At 40.5% G+C, this 19,751-nt stretch overlaps 2 protein-coding genes across 3 annotated transcripts in view; both read right to left on the reverse strand.

The window, feature by feature from the left end:
* Positions 1–657: 657 nt before the first annotated feature.
* Positions 658–5,118, reverse strand: LOC109486835. The gene is made up of 2 exons (XM_019790739.1): positions 4,995–5,118; positions 658–4,379 (listed from the first exon to the last, which is right to left on the reverse strand). The coding sequence occupies exon 2, from the start codon at positions 4,242–4,244 to the stop codon at positions 1,179–1,181; it is 3,066 nt and encodes a 1,021-aa protein (XP_019646298.1). The 5' UTR covers positions 4,245–4,379; positions 4,995–5,118; the 3' UTR covers positions 658–1,178.
* Positions 5,119–6,864: 1,746 nt separating this feature from the next.
* The window catches only part of LOC109486834 (poly [ADP-ribose] polymerase 14-like), a 15,511-nt gene continuing 2,624 nt past the window's right edge, over positions 6,865–19,751 (reverse strand). The window contains exons 6-26 of one of the 2 annotated variants that reach the window (XM_019790738.1): positions 18,002–19,426; positions 17,622–17,773; positions 17,161–17,305; positions 16,651–16,791; positions 16,229–16,342; positions 15,552–15,708; positions 14,610–14,823; positions 14,024–14,122; positions 13,421–13,540; positions 13,040–13,216; positions 12,710–12,860; positions 12,393–12,530; positions 11,847–11,966; positions 11,306–11,446; positions 10,718–10,933; positions 10,061–10,381; positions 9,589–9,736; positions 8,857–9,065; positions 8,104–8,341; positions 7,785–7,879; positions 6,865–7,212 (exon numbers count right to left, since the gene is read on the reverse strand). In XM_019790738.1, coding sequence (XP_019646297.1) covers positions 6,929–7,212; positions 7,785–7,879; positions 8,104–8,341; positions 8,857–9,065; positions 9,589–9,736; positions 10,061–10,381; positions 10,718–10,933; positions 11,306–11,446; positions 11,847–11,966; positions 12,393–12,530; positions 12,710–12,860; positions 13,040–13,216; positions 13,421–13,540; positions 14,024–14,122; positions 14,610–14,823; positions 15,552–15,708; positions 16,229–16,342; positions 16,651–16,791; positions 17,161–17,305; positions 17,622–17,773; positions 18,002–19,426 — 4,805 coding nt within the window. In that variant the 3' untranslated portion in view covers positions 6,865–6,928. The remainder of the gene's footprint in view (positions 7,213–7,784; positions 7,880–8,103; positions 8,342–8,856; positions 9,066–9,588; positions 9,737–10,060; positions 10,382–10,717; positions 10,934–11,305; positions 11,447–11,846; positions 11,967–12,392; positions 12,531–12,709; positions 12,861–13,039; positions 13,217–13,420; positions 13,541–14,023; positions 14,123–14,609; positions 14,824–15,551; positions 15,709–16,228; positions 16,343–16,650; positions 16,792–17,160; positions 17,306–17,621; positions 17,774–18,001; positions 19,427–19,751) is intronic. The other variant, XR_002141220.1, reaches the window with a different exon arrangement.

The following is a 19,751-nucleotide window of genomic DNA, read 5'->3' on the forward strand; positions in this document are numbered from 1 at the left end:
CTAAAATTGCTTACTTTGTTAAGACTTTCCTTGGGTGGAGAATATAATCATTCATACAGTGAAAAACATTGCAGTTATTCAGTCATAAATGTTACGATCATCTTACGAAGGTATGAGATCGTGGTACTCTTGTTTTAAAATATGTAGGTTGAACATATGGAATTTAATTCTGTCGCAAACCTAAGAGCTTCTAGCATGAGTGTCAGCCTTGTTAGCTTTCGTCCGCTCTCCAAGATCCGCTCCCCGCCAACAAGACTTGTCGGCGGGGAGTGGATCTTGGGATCTGACGAAAGCTAACAAGGCTGACACTCAGGCTAAAGAGCTTCATCGTCCAAACGTATCACAATAAACACATGACCAGTTTCACAGAGTAACATGAACGGCCTGTCGGGGAATTTTGAAGGGGAACAGAGCAGCTAACTTTACAAACAGGCGCCTTTGTTATGCTTGTCACTTTTTTTTTAATCAAGGCAAATGAGAAGTGTAGGTGTTCCCCAATCACAACAGGTGGCACCATTAGTAAGGCACACATGCCGAGTCAGTCATACATACACAGTAGTTAACGTTTTAATACAATCATGGACAAAGACCTTTCATAGAAAATTCCACTAATTAGTAATAATAGGTCATGAATAAATCAAAAATGTATAATCATCATTCCTTACATGGGTCAATCTGATTGAAATGATACAACGTTTGTACAGTACATGTATGGAATGTTTTACAAATAAAACATGTATGGTGTGTGAATACATAAGGCAGTAACTTCCATGTGTCTGACTATCTATAGCTATCCTTCTCTGAACCTAAACATATATTAAACAATATACATATCAGAAAACTATTCGGATTAGTCAAGAGGAATGTCACCAGAACCAGACAAACAAGGGTGTGATTGAGAAATAGGTCCCAGAGCGTCCACTGCAGCTTGTACATTTCTCCACCAGTTAGCTACCATGTCAGTTTTTATGGGTAGGTTCATTTGTTGTTCTGCAGTGGCTTCTTCCGCGCCTTCTTCGTAATCTATTAGTGTCTGTAAAGCATCATTAAAGCATTGCATAGAGTTGTGTAAATCGGATGCATAATAGAGATACGCCACGCCCATCAGAGAAAGCAAGCAAGCTAACACAAAGTCACCTCCAAAAATGTGAGCCATTGGACGGCAAGCCCGTAAAGAACTAGAAACATGAACAAACAGCGGTGCGTTCAACGTCAGGAACATTAAAAAGATCGATAAAGTTTGCCGGCAGTGTTTTCAAAGACTCTAACAGTTCAAGGGTTGCAAAAATCCACTCGATACCCTTACTTGCGTTGCCATCAAGGGTGTGCAATAGACCGATGAATGGTAACATGTAGATATCACAATCGTGTCCATAGCGGAGACGATATACGTCGAGAAGTCTCTCATATTCCAGAACCAGTTTGCTTGTTTCTGTTCTTCTGTTTGGCTTGTCAGTACGGCTTTCTGACTTGTGTTCAGCTGAAGATGACAAACGAGTTAGGCTTCCGGGGGATAGCAATGCGGGAAATACATTTTGAAGGATGTTCTCAGTGATCATTGTAGCGTACGCCAAGCCATGATAAGAGACAAAATGTACACAGTCGCGTAAGATGTCAGTGTGAGGCTCTTGGCGGTCAAGCTCTAACACATACCAAAGCAGCTTCTTATAATACCATGCTGCCTCAGGCATCCTTTTCTCTTCTATACATTTAACTGCCGAAACATAACAGGCGTTAATATGAAGATGAGCGGCAAATTTCAACGCCATTCCCGCATCAGCAGCTTGTTGCACCATACCAAAGTGCCTGCTTGAGTTCTCGCTTCCGTCCATCGCCGAGATTGCTATTGCCCCTAAGCTGTAGTAACCATACGCGCCGCGACTCAGTGACGCACGGCTGCATGTTCTTGCGTTTTCCATCATGGCTTTGGCCATTTCATGATTTGACAACTCCTTGTGAGACCGCGAAAGCAACAGAAAACAGTATGACATCAACGGATGCGCACTGTGGCTGCCATATAATGTCTGTAAGTATTTCAAACCGAGTTCCAGGTGAAAGACGCATTTCTCATAGTTTTTCAAGTTGAAGTAGATCCCGCCAACAACCAGGTCAATTGTGTGAGCCATTCTGGAGTACACACTTGAAGGTTCCTCATCACTTCCCCATTTCTCTTTGATCTTCATGACTTGCTCAAGGGAAGACTCGGCCTCGGCAAAGTCTCCTGCTATAGCCGGTAAGAAGGCTTTGAGGACACACATGATGGCTGAATCTTCTTCACCCTCGGTCGAGCTGTGAACGGGCGAATGTTCCGTAGAACCGTCACTAGCGGTGTCTTCATTGGCACGTTCCCTCAAACGAAAAGGGTTCTGTCCAAAAGCGCTAGCGAGAAGACCGGGGAAGTCAATGCTGTTATCATTGATAACATCCGAAATGGCCGAAAGACTGTCACTGCTATTCATCAGTACATCTTTCATGTTGCTGTAGCGATGTGTAAGTGCGTAGATTTGTAGTAAGTTCCACAAAGCTACACGGTTCCCTGGATTATCCTTCAGCACATCTAAGAAGCATTCCTCGGCCTTGTCATACTCGAAGAAATCAAAATACATCAGTCCTCTTATCAAAGGACTGTTGTCGTAGATCCCTGAATCTGGGAAGGAGCTACTAATCATTCCTTCAAGTGTTGAATAGCCACTCTCGTTGGCATTTCGAATGACAGTTTTCATGGTTTCATGATACGGATACGATGTAAAGTAAAATCGGTGAAGCATGTCAGGGTTCTGCTGAAGGTAGAAGAGTTGCCCTGTTTTAGGAAAGTTGGTGTTCTTCTGTTCAAACTTAGGAAGTGTCGAGATCAGTTCCTTCTGTCCCCTGTTTGCCACGTACGTCTTTAACCGCAACTCATCGGCAATTGCAGCAGCTATCCGAATGTTATGCCTTACAAGGCTAGTGATAAGACCTCGTTGTTCCAAATATAGCAAAATATCTTCAAGTCTATCACACTTGGTACTCGATAATAAGCCTATGCTTTGCATAGTGCAGCTGATCAACCGGAAGATCATTTTTTTCACGTCGTAGGCACAACCAAATAGGAGACCAAAACCAGATCTAGAGGGATCGTGCAACGCTGTGGGGTCAAAAAGGTTCACATCTTCTGAAAGTGTTTGAAGCGCCATCTTCTGACCCACAGTGGTGTTGTCAACGTCACTCACTGGAGAGTCTAGTATGTCGAATACTGCTTGTCTGTACTCGTCAACCAGCGATTGATCGCCTTTGATCAATGTTGCAGTACGGAGAACATCCGCAAGGTGATATCCTTCCCTCAAGGACCGGTTCATTGTCTGTACATCTGCCATTTCCCGTGGAGTCATGATGAGTTCAAGGCCCGGTTTTGTATCCGTCTCATCGCGCCCAAGGGGAGTCTTGCTCGCCCAAGGCATGCAGCCGTCAAACGAGAAACCATGGGGTGTTACAGAATCGTAAAACTGTTCTTTGCTCATATCGTTGTAGTCGCTAAGCTCTTCAATACACATGGATGGGAGGATAGTCTCACCGAGGTTCAGAACTTTGAGGTGTAGCAAATACGTCATTGAGCGGAAGTAAGCCTTCTCGTTGTCCAGGCGTTCCCGTTCTTCTAACAGTACGGCAAACTCCAGGTCTGAGTATGGAGTCATCTCTTCTCTTGCCAAGGACCCTAGTCCAATCGCGGCGTAATTACATGGAGGGGGACCCAAGACAAGAAAACATTCTTGAATAAGGTCGGAAACGAATGCTTTCATTTCCCGTGAAATCTGTTGATAAAGTGCTCGGATCTTCTCGGCTCTTTTCTCCTCTTCTTCCCTCGTTTTTGCACAATGTAATGGATTTCCCGAATAGTTGCATAACTCGTGTATATCTTGCAGCTGTTTCTGACACCTGAGGCGGATTTTTTGAAGCGTAATTTTATGAGCGACATCATCCTTGCGACTTGAAATTTCGGCATGATCCAAACCAGCTACGTGCTGAAGTAGCAGACTTTCTGTTGATTTGATTCGTTCGATCAGATTCTGCCTTTTGGCCCAGTTTCGACAGCGTACTAAAGCTGCGTTGTATAGTGCCGATGCTTTGGTAAAGTCTCTACCATTCTTGCTCGACACTCCCTTCCTAACATAAGCCTCTCCTAGCAGGACGAAATCTTCTACTTTCTTGTCCCCGTCTCTGTCCCTGAGACCGGGAAAGGGAGGCAGGATGCTCATTGAATTTCCCATTTTGCCTTTGTCTCAAAATTATGCCAATTAAAGGTATAGAAGTTGAGACAATGAGAGTCAAGCCTGGTCGATGTGGGAACTATGGCCAAATTTTGTTTTTCCTGATATCTTCCTCCAGTCACATGGTCTCTATACCTTTGCAAAATTGGAAAACAGTAGCATCAGTTGTACATGTGTGTAAAGCGAACAGCCTAAGAACACAACCAATATATATATAGGGCAGGAAATAGTACAGTACAGGGGTAATCATATGTACGTAATCATATGTTGTTGCATTCATTGTCTAGGTAGCTAAGCTAATTACACATATGAGCAAAATGACTGAAAGTTAACGTTGTCACAACTGCTTGTATCACGTGCATGCAACAAACAACGTATGCAACATATGACGTACACTTCAGCACCAAGGACGTGAACGTGACTGGCATGCAGGGTTGACAAGGATTGCTAGGTGTCGCTTTTGAACTGTAACTATACCGTTAAGGCTGGGTGCTCGACCATGTGAACAATGCCACAAGGAATTCGGGAACTTTACATCGGTTTATACAGCAAAATTCCCAAAACTTACAATATCCCTATCTTCGGGTGTACATCATGTACAACCCCATACATTAAGCATTCTAAAGCAAGAGACCCCTTGTCTAAACTGAGAAGGCATGCAATACGTGGTCAAACGTGTGAACCGGAAATTAAAGTTGGAGGTCTAACGTTTGACTTCGTGGCAACGTTCTTTACAGATTGTGTACTTACTTAGAACACATTAAGTCGTCTTCAAAGCACAGAAATCTCCAACAGATCTTGATGACGGCAAGAGGAATGTCAAGAACCCTAACTAACTGCTGTTAGCACGATACTCTGTCATGGAAACACCTGGTGACGTGTAACGTTGCCTAGAAGTTTGGGGAATCCCCACCAGCATCGCGTGACCATCATGTTTGTCGCTTGCTTCTATGGCGTGATCGCCGCGTGATCGTTGCGTGATATACAGAAACGTTGAAGATTACATTGACGCAAGATTATTGCTTTCGTGTGTAATCCCAGTTCGGTACTCCGTGGGTACATAGTATAATACATAAACAATACCTACCTTCTAGTTTAAGTTTAACGTTACAAGGTTAACGTGTTAGATATATGGCAATTAGATATGTGACTGTAATGTTACATATGAAGAATATACATTAAATGTTTCAATAAACTCAAATGTTTGGTACTCTGAAAAGACTTATAATGTGGTGGTTGTCTGGATGAAATTATATAAATATAAAGTGATAAAAACAAGTTCCAGTTTCGGTGCAGTTATCAGCTTGGAACACGCCCAAGTCATGACTCATTCTTTCAGGCATCAGTAGACAAGAACATATTGTATTACATAGTACTCATTATGTTCTGGTCTACTGATGCCTGAAAGGATGATCTCATGACTTGGGCGTGTTCCAAGCTGATGCAATATTGTTACTGCTTTCAGTTTCGGAGAGTTAACGTAACATGTTCTCCACACAGCTACAGTGTTATTACACCTATTAGATTTTCCACAGTCTTCCCACATCTGCATGTGTATGGCGATCTTCTAAAAAAAAAAGGAATATGCTTTATAATATGGGATTTAGAGCCCTGGAAGACTATCCCTGCTGGGCTAAAAGGTTTCGATGATTTTATCTTTCCCTTTCAAAGTACTATTCAGTAAACATGTTAATGTTACATGTAAATATTAGAGTGTTACATATAAATAACAAGAAATAATTTTCCAATTTATACTCGACAACTTTAACTGAGATTCCAACATTTCAAGGTTTAATGATTTGGGCAAAACTTCCTGATAGCACAAAGCATTGAGCATTGCTGTAATGTGCTTAGCACTAGCAACTGTAACTTACATAATATATATTATCTCCTTGGGTACATAGTATTATAGTAAATGATAATTCCCATAAACAGTTTGTTGGAGGAACAGCGTGCCATCATTAGCCATAACTCTATCATCGCATTTTCCATTGCATTTTCCTGTTACAACCTTGTACATATTGGATAATGTCTGTAAATCATGGATAATATCTTGTATATCTTGGGTAATGTCTCGATATCAAATGCAAGAATCCTTTAAAAAGATTTTGACAGCATAGGATTCTTAACAGAATGAAAAGGACTGAACAGTTATTGCCATTTACTTATCAGAAAGAAATATACTCTGTTTTGTCAAGAAGGAAAATAGTTACAGATGGAAGTATATTCATAAATGTTGGAAAACAAGGCTTTGTGGCCGGTTTGAGGCCAACTCCAACATACAAATATATCAAATGAACAATATCTGTATGCAATTCATAAATTCATGACACCTCACATACACTGACCACATGTGTGAGTTGAACATGGGACAAAAAGTAGCATATTTTATTGGCGCTGTAACATCTGTGTCCATAATATCACCAGGGTCCATAATATCGCCACCTTGAGAAATAGTGTGCTTAAAGATATTTTTACTGCAACATACTTTTGGTATGCACTCCTTCACACATCAAATGTACATATCTAGGGTATGTTGCAGTAAACATATCTTTAAGCACACTGTTTCTCAAGGTGGCAATATTATGGACCCTGGTGATATTATGGACACAGATGTTATACCTTAAAGAAATGTGGTGATTTTTTACCTTTTTCATAAACTGTCTTCAATGAAAAGTTGAGAGTTACATAAATGTTATCAAATATTCTGGGTATGCCTGAGCATCGTGATACACACAGAAAATAGCTGGATTATTAACGTTATTCACAGTGGAATCATAGGTGTCCAGAGGATTCCCTCCTGGTCTAGTAGGAGGAACAATCATGCTGGGGTCTCCCCTGACATACTCTCCCGTAAGAACCTTGGCCAGAAAGAGCCGTTTCACTCCATTAGCATCAGGGGTGGCATATCCTCCTGCTGAGTAGGCAGGATCCCTGGCAAAGTAGGTGCCCTTACCATAGGCGGTGGCTGAAAGTGGCACACAGAATATGCAGTCATACAAGACAAAGTCATTACAAGAAGGACAAGCAGTTCCTGCCCTACTATGTGTAATAAGCTGTGTATTGACAATACTTTAGTCTATATACTTAACTCATCATGCTAAAGCTCTACCACAGTTGGTGACAAAAATTGGTGTTAAAAACGTTCAATGTACATTCTGTAGTATCTAGGCGGCAAACCAAAAGATATTCTGAATGAGTAAATCTGTCCAATACTGGTATCTATGGCCATTTTTTGCACATTTGATACATGTACAACTGAACCGTTTAAAATAGCCCCAAAATAAGCTATGTGATCCCTTTTGTTTATTTTTGGGGGTACCCACTCATAAATAGCTAGAACCAGCCTACGATACAAAACAAGCAACCATTTTCCATCAGCGACATCACATTTTTACCTAACAGACATCAGTATGCTATGGTATAGAATTGATTCAACTTACTACAGCAAAAGAATGCCCAGAAAAATCCAGTTTTGCTGCCCAGGTAATTACATTGTACAACTGATAAAGAGACAGTGAACTATCAAATTCCACCTACCATTCATTCCAGCATAACTTCTGTTGAAGCCATGGTGACATATCTTCACACAGGACTGTGCTGGTGAACCATGCCACAGTTCCTGTTCATTTTGCCTGTAAATGTGGAATTAGGTATGATTGTGTTTGTAGGTTGATTATTGAAGACTGTGATTAATACTAGTATAAATTTCTATATTATTTCTACTAAATTGTATACTAAAAAAATACTATATTCCTATACTAAATGGGAAAATAACATAAATCCAAAAGAATGCTTCTTTTGCTACCATACAAAAGAAAATCTACAGTCCTATCATCAACATAAAGACATACATTACCTGGTGGGGTTTTTCTGACTGAACTTCTCCTTCTGCACACAGTACTGCTTCCAAAGGGTGGGGTTTTGTACCCGCTCAATATTCACCATGTTCAGTCTGTTACCAGTAGGTCCAAGTTTAACATAGACTGTGTTGTACTCGGGTGAGTTTGGGGCCAGTTTTACCAGGTGGCACAGTTGGGGGGTTCCTGTCCTTGGGTCAGTCGGCTGGGGGTCCCAACCTGCAGGCAACCCTGCACCTGATATGAATAAGGTGTCTTAGAAACAAGCAGCTTGGAAAGGTGTTAGTCAAACTGAAAAGGATCAGTTGAGAGCACACATGCTGCATTAGGAGCTTAAAATAACAAGTAAATTTAGCCTCAAAGGTTTTAGCTGTTAACTATAGACCCCGTGGTCAATATCTTGTGTCCAGGTACAGTCTTTGTTGACAAGTACATGTATGTTTAAAAAATAGGGGGTGTTTCATCAAGAACAAACTTTCTTTCCATGTTACATACAATGTATTGTTAGCCTCATGTATATTACCCAGATATCACATATGTATTTTGTTGCACTGGGGCATTACAAACCTACACCAAAGGAATATAAAGACACATTGGAGAAGACTTCAATGTCATGTACATGTGTACTCTCCCTTTCTCTTCTATTGCTTAACTAGTACACAGTTAACTATTTGAATTAAAAAATATTAGCTTTGGGAAGTTAAATGTCGAGGTAGGATCATAATCATAAATAGTCCTGAATATTTATGTACCTGTATCAGCTCTCAAGTCATCTCTGCGGACCTTGGTCACGGCACCAGTCGACAGATTACTCTCCTGTTTGGATTGGAAGTCTAGCTCGTATTTCTCTCCTTCATCTTCATATTGCACCTTTGGTCTCTTAGCCTGGAAGGCCTCCTCAATTTCTGCATTGACCAAGGGGTCAAACTCCCGATAGGAGCCATCTGGCTTTTCGTAACACCTGTTTAAAGGATAGATAATTAGCATATTGAAACATGCACAATATGTAGGCAAGTTGTAAGGTGTTGCTCTAGGAGCCAGGAACATTACAATTTATAATCCAACAAGAAATCAGACATTTTAAACTTCTGGAAAATTTATACTTTACAGTTTTTGTAAATTTATTGTCACAATTTTCATCAGTCAGGCACAACCATGAGATGGACTGACATACATTGTACTTCAATACCATGTACATTGCAGAATCCTTGCAGGCTGAGAGTTTGTAAATAGGTAACTGTGAGGGTGGGCTCACTTCCTCCCAGACTGCTGGGAGACTGTCTGTGGTAGCCAAATCCCCCCACCTCTTACTCCATGTAAATACTTGTGGGCACAAGCAAACACACACATACATACACACCCTAAACAATACCTCTGTACCCTGAGGTAAAAATGATTGTAAACACAATTTCAAGAAATATCTGTGAAAGTGACGTTGCAAATTGAATGGTACTCTCAAAAGTGTCAATGAGTTTATGACTTACCACTGTACATCCTTTTGCAAGGACAGAGCTGATTCAAACTTCCTACTCTCCTCAATCTTGATGCTTAAAACTTCCCAGACTTTGGAGATGACTGATGATGTCATGTCACTGGTGCCCTGGATGCAGATGCGATGGCGTGCACCTTGTTCTGAAATATGAAGGTGAATTAAGATAATCACTACCACGTTACGACACATACATGATTTTTGTATATCATATTTTGGTCATTTTATCATTCCCTGTTTATATTATTACATTCAACATCTAATATGTAGGTCAAACTATGTATACAACTCTTGGCAAAGCAAGACAATTCCTTCCAATTAACTTGAAGATGAACAGATGTGGAAAGGCAACTAATGATTTTCATTTCAGACATATTTGTAAGAGATGTCATTTTAAGTTTTAACACTCAGACAAGTGCCTTGTTTATAGCAATTTATGTGCTTGTAACAGTATTTGGGAGGCTTACCGACAGTGAGGTGTACGTTTCTTTGACGTCCATACGCCACCAGCAGTCTGATTTCCTCTGGTGTGAGCTGAGCTATCGCTGCATTCTCAATCACTTCATTTTTCGACTTCTCTGTCACAAGACCTTCAACCTTCCTTTTGGCAGAGTCAATGCTTCTTTGGTCGGCACCAAAAAAGTTCATCTGTAGGATCTCTGAACGTCCAGACGACTCAGTTGAAGGAGATGTCGGATCAGTTGTCCCATCCCAGGAAGTGAAACCCAGTGTAGATGCCACTTTCTTGGTGCTCGGTCTCAACTTGTTCGAGACATTCCTTGCAACTTCTGCAAAAACATTTTGATCATCACTAGAGGGAAAAATCACTATCGTTTCAAATTTCTTCAAGTACTTGGTATCAGGACATTTCTCAAGAAATTTTGCTTTCACATGTTTGTAGCTAAATTTCGGTACTGTTAGTGTTAGAATTAAGATTAGAATTGAGGTTTAATAATGATTAGAGTTAGAACCAGGTGTCCTGTCTGCAAAAGGTTTGGACAGCATTAAGCATCTTAGCGTAAAATGTCTGGGAAGCATTCAATTGAGTGTTTTGAGCAAATAGCAAGTAGAGAAACAAGCAAATATCTCTATCAAAACATAATTGTGAAGTACACTGTATTTACTTTTAACTGTCTCTAGGACTCTGCTAATCCCAGTCAACTTGACACCCGAGCTCTTTGCTCTGTTGTCCATCTCTGAGTGGAATGCTTGCAGCATTTGAGGCTGGAAGATGGTGATCCGGACCAGACCCAGGGTCTGGGGGTTACACTGTTGTACAAACTCTGCAATGCCATCCAGCATGCCTTTAGCTGACTGGTCTGGACTGATCTTGATCCCTCCTGTACATTGAATATCATGAAGAGACTCTTGTAAGGAAGCTAGCTAACATCTTCTAACATAATTCTGCCAGGTGCATACCTGTGTATGTGTGTACTGCTCTCAAAAGATACTCTAAGATCTCCAAAATACACTATCAAACCTATTAACATAGCTGACCTGTCCTTATTTATTAGAGGTGTACATGTAGTCATACAATGTTTATTACCTTTGATTCTTTTTGTTATTCACAAACACCATCTTTGAAGCAAAAAACGACATGTCTTCAAGGGTTCTACACTTATGTGTAACAGTACTGTATTTGAAGGTTGAAAATAATGTATTATATTTTCTCCCATCTTACTTTCAGTACTTAAGTTTGAACTGAACTGTACCTGTCCCAATGGCAGGCAGTGCAACAGACTTCAGTTTTCTCTGGTCTGCAGTCTGGAGACAGAGTTTGATGTTGTCCTTCAGGTGGTTGGGGTGAGGGTTGGCCAGGTGGAACACGTGTCTACATGGAAGGCTTCCTGCACCTGGAGGGGACAGGTGTGCGATTTCTGGTATATCAAACACCCTTGCAGTTCCACAACATAATGCTAGGTCACCTGAACTTTTTCCAGATATGACAAGCTACCTGCCACACAAAAAAAATCAAGACCGTAGCATGTCCAGGACAAAAGAAAGAAAAACAGATTTGTGAAGTAAACAAGTCATAACCACATACAACATGTGCATGTACATGGTATGCCTTGTCACTCACAGCAATGTCATGGGGTTTCATCTAATATACAGCATACTGATTTTAGTATATTATGTGAGAATGTGTAGATCTTATCCTTGAGAACTTATCCTTATGCTTCATTCATTCACCTGTACCAGCTTAATATAACACAACCTCTAGCATGTAACACAAAAAGTACATAATCAACATACCAGTTATAGCTATAGCTCCATTCTGGAGTTCACCATATTGCAGGATGTGAGCAAGGCACTCTGCTTGGAGGCCACCACCAGCCTTTTTGGAAACAACCTGAGCTATACCTGCATCTAGACCTACATTAAGATGAAATAGATGCTCTGTATATGTCAGATGGCAGGAAATATATACTGTATATCCCATCCAAAGTGTACTTGTATTAACTTTAATAACTAACAATTTTTCTATGTACATCTGATTATATAACTACCAGACATTTAGCAATTTATATCGATATCTAACAAAAAATAGAAACAAGAAATATTTGTAAAAAAAATGCATCATATAACGAATATATCAAAATTGTAAGGAGTATTAGACCAGGTAAATATAGTACAGTGTACCATTTTTTAAACGATGACAACTATATCATTTGCATGCTCTTCTATCCTTGCAGTAAGAGGTGGCACTTGCACTTTTAAAAGTGTAATACAGCCAAATTGTGGGGACAAGATGATCACTCAGCCATTTAATGTATTACAGGACAGAAACTTGAAGCTTACGAAGCATGTTGTTGGTAGGTATAACAACGGCATCCACTGTCTCTGTGGTGATGTCACCCTGCTGGATCTGCAGGGTGACATTTCCAATGGTCATCTGCTGTTGGTTGGGCAGTGGACTTGTCACAGCTGAATAGAAACCTGTGAAGTAAAATATACAAGAACATCTTCACAAACAGTATTGCATGTATTGAATAGTCATTCATTAGGTAAAAGAAATTTTTTGGGCTCTCTTTGTTTTCTTGCTATCTTTTTTAGAAATCCAAAAAATTGGAAATAATGATTGATATATATAATGATAATCAAATTGTACACTTAACCTGATACTGAAGGGTCTCTTGTCACAGCTGTTGCCCCTGGCAACCCTGTTGCTCCTGGCAACCCTGTTGCTCCTGGCAACCCCTGTCTTGTCCTTAGTTCTGCCTCAAACGCTTGTACAGTTGGCTGGTCATACACAACGATGCTGACATGCTGGTGACAAAATGCAGTACTACAATTACTACTAGTATTCCAACAACAAGCAATAATTACAGTATATTATAATTATAACATCATATCCACCATACACTAGCGTCAAACATGATAACAGATCTTGGACATCTGAAATCTCTGATTCCTTTTTTACTTTCTGATCAATACAAATTCATTACCTTCAGTGATGTCCTAGCATTTGCTTGGCTGAAGTTGGCAACTTCCTCAAACATGGCGCTGGCTGCAACGTTCCTGGGATATCCCAGGTTCCCTGTGCCCAGGGCTGGGAAGGCAATGGAAGTGAACCCACTGTTATGGGCCATGGTCAGGCAGGTTTGGATGACTGTACGTAGAGGCTGTGGGAAAAATGAAAATACATGTGAAAAACTAGCCTGACTTCAATACACTTCCACTGGTCAGGCCTTGATGGTCAATATATCTATGCAATGACTCTAATCACACAGCTTGTACTTGTAAACTCAAAACTGTTGTGTAACTGCCTATGGAATTCAAATTCACACATTTGCATAGTACTGTATGGCTAATCAACTGCTGCTTACAGTGTCTGTGTTCTTCCACCAAGGGATGACTGCATGGTACACTTGCTGACAGATAAGCCCTCCAGTAGACTGTGTTGCAACTACATCCCCTGGCTTGGCTTTTCCATGAGCACTACAGAGCTGAAAAAGACAGAAATGAGAAATGACCGAAACGAACGTACACGACCATGCAGATGCCAGATTTCACTGTTGTGTGTGTATTTTGTACCACATACAAAATGTATATAATTATCATATATTTAAGGTGTGTATGGTTTTAGTAGGACTTTGAATGATATGTTATTTATTCACATATATTCAGCAAGTATCAAGCAAAAAGCTCAATTGCTTATATAATGCCTTCTACTTGAATGATATACATAAACTTTGTCTTGTCGATATATTTTATAGACCCTTACCTCTTCCCTCATTACCTCAACAAAAAGCTGCTTGCATATCGGTTTGAGCCTTCATGAATATAGAATGATTCAAACAAACCAAAAAAATTCCAGGCTTGGCATTTACAAGGAGCATTGTCTGGGATTACTCTAGAAGGATGTTTGGAAAATGAATGGTTCCACTCAGAATATTAAAAAAAATCTTTTGCATACAGATGGACCTCACCTGTTGTAGCTCAGGTCCCCCTGCCTTCAGGAAGGCACCTGCCACACCTCCTTGTCCCAGATCCAGATCTGTTCCAACTGTGTTCACCAAAACATCAGCCTAGAAAACAAACAAAATAAATATAGCACAAACAACAGTTTGACTAATTGCTAGTGGCTAAAGCTTAAGAAAAAATCATTGTGTTTCCAATTTGCCACTGACACCAGCCTTTTCTTGGTCCGCTGGCAAGACCGTTAAATTTTTGACCTGACATCGGAATTTCAAAGCCTCTGAAATGATATTTCACACATTTTGAATCAATATTTCATTAAGTAAACTGGGTGAAATACTTGTCTCCATCCCACAAGCAAGCTGAGGGTGTGGTGTAATGCATTTCAGTTTTACATTGTCAAACTGTATTTGTTGGATCAGCTGAGCTTAAATAAAAAAAAAGGAAAGGAAAAAGACAATTCCCTACATCCTGACCCTATTTCTTTCAGGACTGTAACCAGAAATATGACATAATTGTTCCTAGGCCTAAGCAAAAACAACAATGATTATCAAGCTAAATCATTGTGGTTGTACATGTACATTTGTACATGTGTACCTGCTCAGCAGTAATGCCTCCCTGCTTCAGCTGCAGAGTAAGACCTTCTGCAGTCTTGATGGAGTCCCCATGTCCAGTGTTGGATGCTGCAGGTTGTTTGTGTGCAGAAGCCCTCTCCCTGCCAATACCAGACGGGCCTGGCATGGCGGCAGCTCCAGAGGAGACTGACCCACTACTACCATCTGTCACTGTTGTGACACAATCCATACCAAACCTGCAGTTTATAGAGTAATGTATGAGAGTCTTCTTTGCCACTTCCATAGCAACATTCACAACGTTGTCTGTACAAGGAATTAATTATCAAATTTCGGATGAAGTTATCTTCTCTCCATTCCATACATTTACTGAAATGCAGAACTGTATTTTTTTGCATTAAGTATGACTTTCAGTACCATAGACAGACCCATTTCCATCGTATTGGGTACTAGTATTATCCCCTAGTATGGAGGTAGCAATTAGTTATCAGCAATTAATTACCAACAAAACATTAAGTTATCAGCAAAACTTGGAGTATTTTTGACATTACAATTCTCTCATAAGTACTCAAATTTGACTTTCAGCACCATGGTCAGACCTCTGTCCATATCAAAAGTTTTTGGTAATGTCAAAGAATGGGGGTAGCAATTAAAAAATAACAAATAGCAGTTGCTCGATTGTACCAAAGCTGTGCTGATACTAAAAAACATTAGCTATATCATTCCTCAGCATTTAAAGTATACGTGTATGTATGACGGACTATGACCTTAAATCTGATACATTGGGTATTTAAAAGCTGAAACCTCCTCCCTCTAAGGTAGCCATTTTGTACCAGATATCTATTAATTTAAGTAAAGGGTGACAAAAAGTATCAATTAATTTAGAAATTGGTTTTAGCTATTCAATTTCTTGACATAATACATGGTCCCTTAAGGTGCTGAATTATAGGAGTTTATTATGCCTTACCTCTTCACCATCTCAGCTTTGAAGGCACTCGTCTTTTTTGCATCCATTTCTGTGAAGTACACTTCTGACAACTTGCTGTTAGGATACATGTTGAAGAACATCATCACTCCCTCCAGGATTGTACTCACGCATAAATCAATTGGATAGCCATAGACACCTATAAAACAATAAGTGGATAACATAGTCAGAAAACATGTCCAGAACATGAGATATTAAAACCAGAGGTTATGCTAAAGTTTAGAAAGCCACCATGTCATTGATCTAATCATTTCTGCATTTTGCCAACACCTACCCACAAACCAAATATCATTCCATCCACAACTTCTCTAGTTATGCTGTTCACAGACAAACAGACAGAAAGACACACGGCCCAAAAAATAGCCCTTTTGGAGAAGGTAAAACAGCAATAGAACTTCAATGTATGGAGATGAAGTAGTAAAGAAACAGTGTCACTAGCAGAGAAACTCCTCTCTGATAAGCAGACTTGTGAACTGCTAACTTGGGACATTCAACGCCTTGCAAACTGTTAACATTACATATACATCTTGCTGGTAAAGTACACTGTAAATCCTTTTGCAGTGTTTTTTTTTTGCGGTAGGAGAAAAAGGAGATTTTGTTGGTGATTTAAGGGCACATGAAAGCTTAAAGATTTACAGTAACTGTTTCCACAGTCTGACCTGAGCTGATAGCTGGTACACCAATGCTGTGGAAGTCTTTAGCCTCTTGAAGTGAGCTGAACACTGCCCGGAGCAGATCAGCTTGTTTTCCACTCTTCTCATCTTCAGGTAAATCTGCAAACAGCAGAGAGTACAGATTCTGTTTTGTCATGTTCACAGTGTAAACTAAACATAAAAATGTTTGTGCAATTGCTGCACAAGTGCAAAGCTGAGGCCATCATTCTTGGGATAGCCGTGCATGTTTCCTGCAAGATTCTTGTGACCAGTCGACGTCGGTTCTGTCATAGCTATAGCTTGCTGGAAAATTGTACTTTAAAAATCGTACAATCACCTACGACAAATGCGACTGTAAATGCTGGAAATATGGTACGGGTGCTTCTGTCATGACTTTTGGGATGAATTCCAGGTTAAAAGTGCCTCACCTGACTTCCACTGAGGTCCAACAGCATGGACGACCATCTTGCAGGGCAGTCTGTAAGGTTTGGTGGTCATGACTTCTCCATCGTTCAGCTCGCCTGAGGTCCTGATGTGGGCTTCGCAATCCCTCTGGATCTCCTTGCCTCCTGAGGAAGTGAAAGGATTAGGGAGAATTATTTCATGACATTTCCAAGATGCCCAATCAAAGCAAAATCCGACCAATAGTACCAAGTACAAGCATAACTAGTTTCCATTGTGTAGAGTACAGAGCATGTTAGAAAATGGTTGGACATAGTTCTACTTTCTGCATTCCTTATATACACCTAGTATAAGCTGGCCAAACTTCAACATCATACCTATTTTAAGCATGAATCATTAAATGAGAGATAAAGATTAACAGAAACACACACAGAGGAAGAGAGAGAGAGAGAGGGAGGGGGGAGAGAGGAGGGGTGAGAGAGAGAGGAGAGAGAGAGAGAGAGGGAGGGAGAGAGAGAAAAAAAATCAGCCCTTACCTGCTTTCACTACAGCTGCGGCCAGACCCCCTACGTGATTCAGTCTTCTGTTGGCTGCATTAACAATGACGTCCACCTGTAGAGCAGTCAGGTCTCCCTGGCAGACAAACAGCTTCTTCCTTTCCTTGGTTGTCACACTACAGATCTGTGCAACAGGTGTATTAGGACTTCAGGTACCAGAGTTATCAACAGTGGATTGAGGCATTCATTTTTCCTGAAACTATGGTAAAGTGGAACTCGCTGACAATGGTTGTGTTATTATAGACTGATGATTTTGATATATTATATATATAATGAAGTAACAATACAGGTGAAAACTTAACGTTATTACAGCTTGCTGCACAATATGTTAAATATATCAATCTAGGTTGACAAACTTCACAAAGGCATGATAACATATTAACATGAGCAAATGAACACTCTAAATAGAGTCTAATTAGCAACTAAATTTGCTGCCTTACTTTTTTAGGGGCAGATCTAGAGACTGCCCCTCCAGCACCAGACGCTGCTGCACCTTCCCGAATGTCCTCTGTTGAGATCACCACCTTCTCTTCTCTCTCTATGACCTTGAGCAGCACCCTTCCCATATTCTCTTTGAAGAACTTGTACATTCCTGAAAACATAATAGAATCTTGTCAATTAAAAACTTACACTAGAGACTAAGCAGAAAGAAAGACCATAAAAATTAGACTGTTGTCTCTGTGCAATAGGCAAGAAATACATGTATGAAAGTGATACACTTGGCCATTGTACATAGTCACTAAAGTACATTTGTAGTTTTATGGACTACTGGTTAATGTATAATATGAAATTGAGAGTTCAAACCAATGCTGAGCCTCACCTGGCTTAGTTATCGGCATTGTGTCTATCAGTACAGCTGACACAAGGTCCTGCAGCTCAGCCTTGGCAGTCTGTGTTCCCTCTTTGGTACCTCGAAGTATGAAGCCTTTCCCAGTTTGAGTTATCTTTACTTTATGGTCCATCAGCTTTTTCTCTATTCTATTGATGGCACTGCGATGATATTCCTGAAGAAACTTCATACACCCCTCACCAACATCCATGTTAATATTGACAATGGTGTTGTTTGCTATGTAGTTGTTAACTTCTTCTTTTGCCGAAGGCACAATTTCTGAAGGCCCAACAATCCACACACTGCCTGTTGTATCAGCATGGATGTCAATTGCCAACATGTCTTTTAAGTGTCCAATGTGATCAGCCCATCCACGGGTGTCCAGCAGGTCTTGACTATCTTCAGGAACATCAATTTTTGTCTCTGATATACTCTGTTGTAACAAGTGTTTTGCACTTTGTACGTCTTCAGGATCCACTGCCAGAATCATAACTTCAGCACTGTCTGTGCTACAAGTTGCAACGATTTCTTGCTCCTGCAAGGACCTTTCTACGAACGCTCTTCCCTTGTTTGACGAAAGATATTCTCGTATTCCACGAGACAGGTGGATTCTTTCTTCTATCAAACTGTTCAGAACTTCGTAAGCTTTGATTTTGGCATTGGTGACCAGTGCCTGCTGACCCTTGAAATACACTTCCTCTCTGTCAATGTGAAGTTGTATTTCTAAGTTGGGATGTTTGGAAGGAAAGTTGTGCATGTCTAGCAGCTTCAGCCTCGCAGCCTTGACGTTAGAGATGCGGTCTGTCACGATGGATGCCTCTCTTTTCAGGTGTGTCTCTATCTCATCAACCATGGCTTTGTACTGCTTAGAAGCCTCAGCAACTGCCTCCACTGTCCCAGTGATCTCTATAGATCCACCACCTTCTTCGTTGTCATATCCATCAACCCAGACAGCTTCTCTGTTGGATGTGGCAATATTCTCAACTATGTTCTTTTCCTTATCTTTAGCATGCTTCCAAATGTTTGGGGCCACAGAAAACTGAACTGCCCGAAACTTCTTGAGATACTCTTCTATACACGTCTGGCTTCTCTGTGCCCAATCCTGGATGACCTTGTGGACGTCTTTCAGTGCAGGGGTCATTGTTGGGGCCACGACAACAACTCTTCCAAGACTTGGGTTCCAGTCCACAGTTGCATGGATGTCCTCCATCATTTTTGTGAGTTCTTTCATGTACGTTTCAGTGGAAGAGATGAAGTTCATTACATCAGCATTGACCTCCACTTGGATGGGGTCAGGGAGTTTGAATGCTGCAGGGTCATGGTCATCCAGTGTCTCTCCCAGGCACTCGTAGTAAGGCTTCACTGTGATAGCAGTGTTGCTCAGTGTGTGTTCTTGTTGTAGGACTGTGTTGACAGCTGTTGGAAAGAGCAGATAGCATTAAGCACTTGATGATTGGACTCTACTTTTTTAGAGTGAGGAAAAATGAAAGAAAGGATAATTCCAGCCTTTGTATCCCCAAAATGAAGTATTAGATGTACATTTAGATACATTTAAGATGTATTAATTGAAGAAGATACACATGTCCATGTACAAGTAATGTCTACTAATATACATGTCTATATATGATTTTTCCAGGTCACATACATACACGAACATGTATCTGCCACCCAGAAAAATACATCCAATAAACAGACCTACTTACTTAAGTACGTTAGTTAGTTTAGTTAGTTAGTTAGTTTA

Source organism: Branchiostoma belcheri, unplaced genomic scaffold (genome assembly GCF_001625305.1).
Source record: "Branchiostoma belcheri isolate BF01 breed outbred unplaced genomic scaffold, Haploidv18h27 scaffold83, whole genome shotgun sequence".
NCBI classification, from domain to species: Eukaryota; Metazoa; Chordata; class Leptocardii; order Amphioxiformes; family Branchiostomatidae; genus Branchiostoma; species Branchiostoma belcheri.

Coding starts and splice junctions, on each gene's coding strand:
- LOC109486835 (XM_019790739.1), bottom strand. CDS start 4,244: ATGGGAAATTCAATGAGCATCCTGCCTCCCTTTCCCGGTCTCAGGGAC.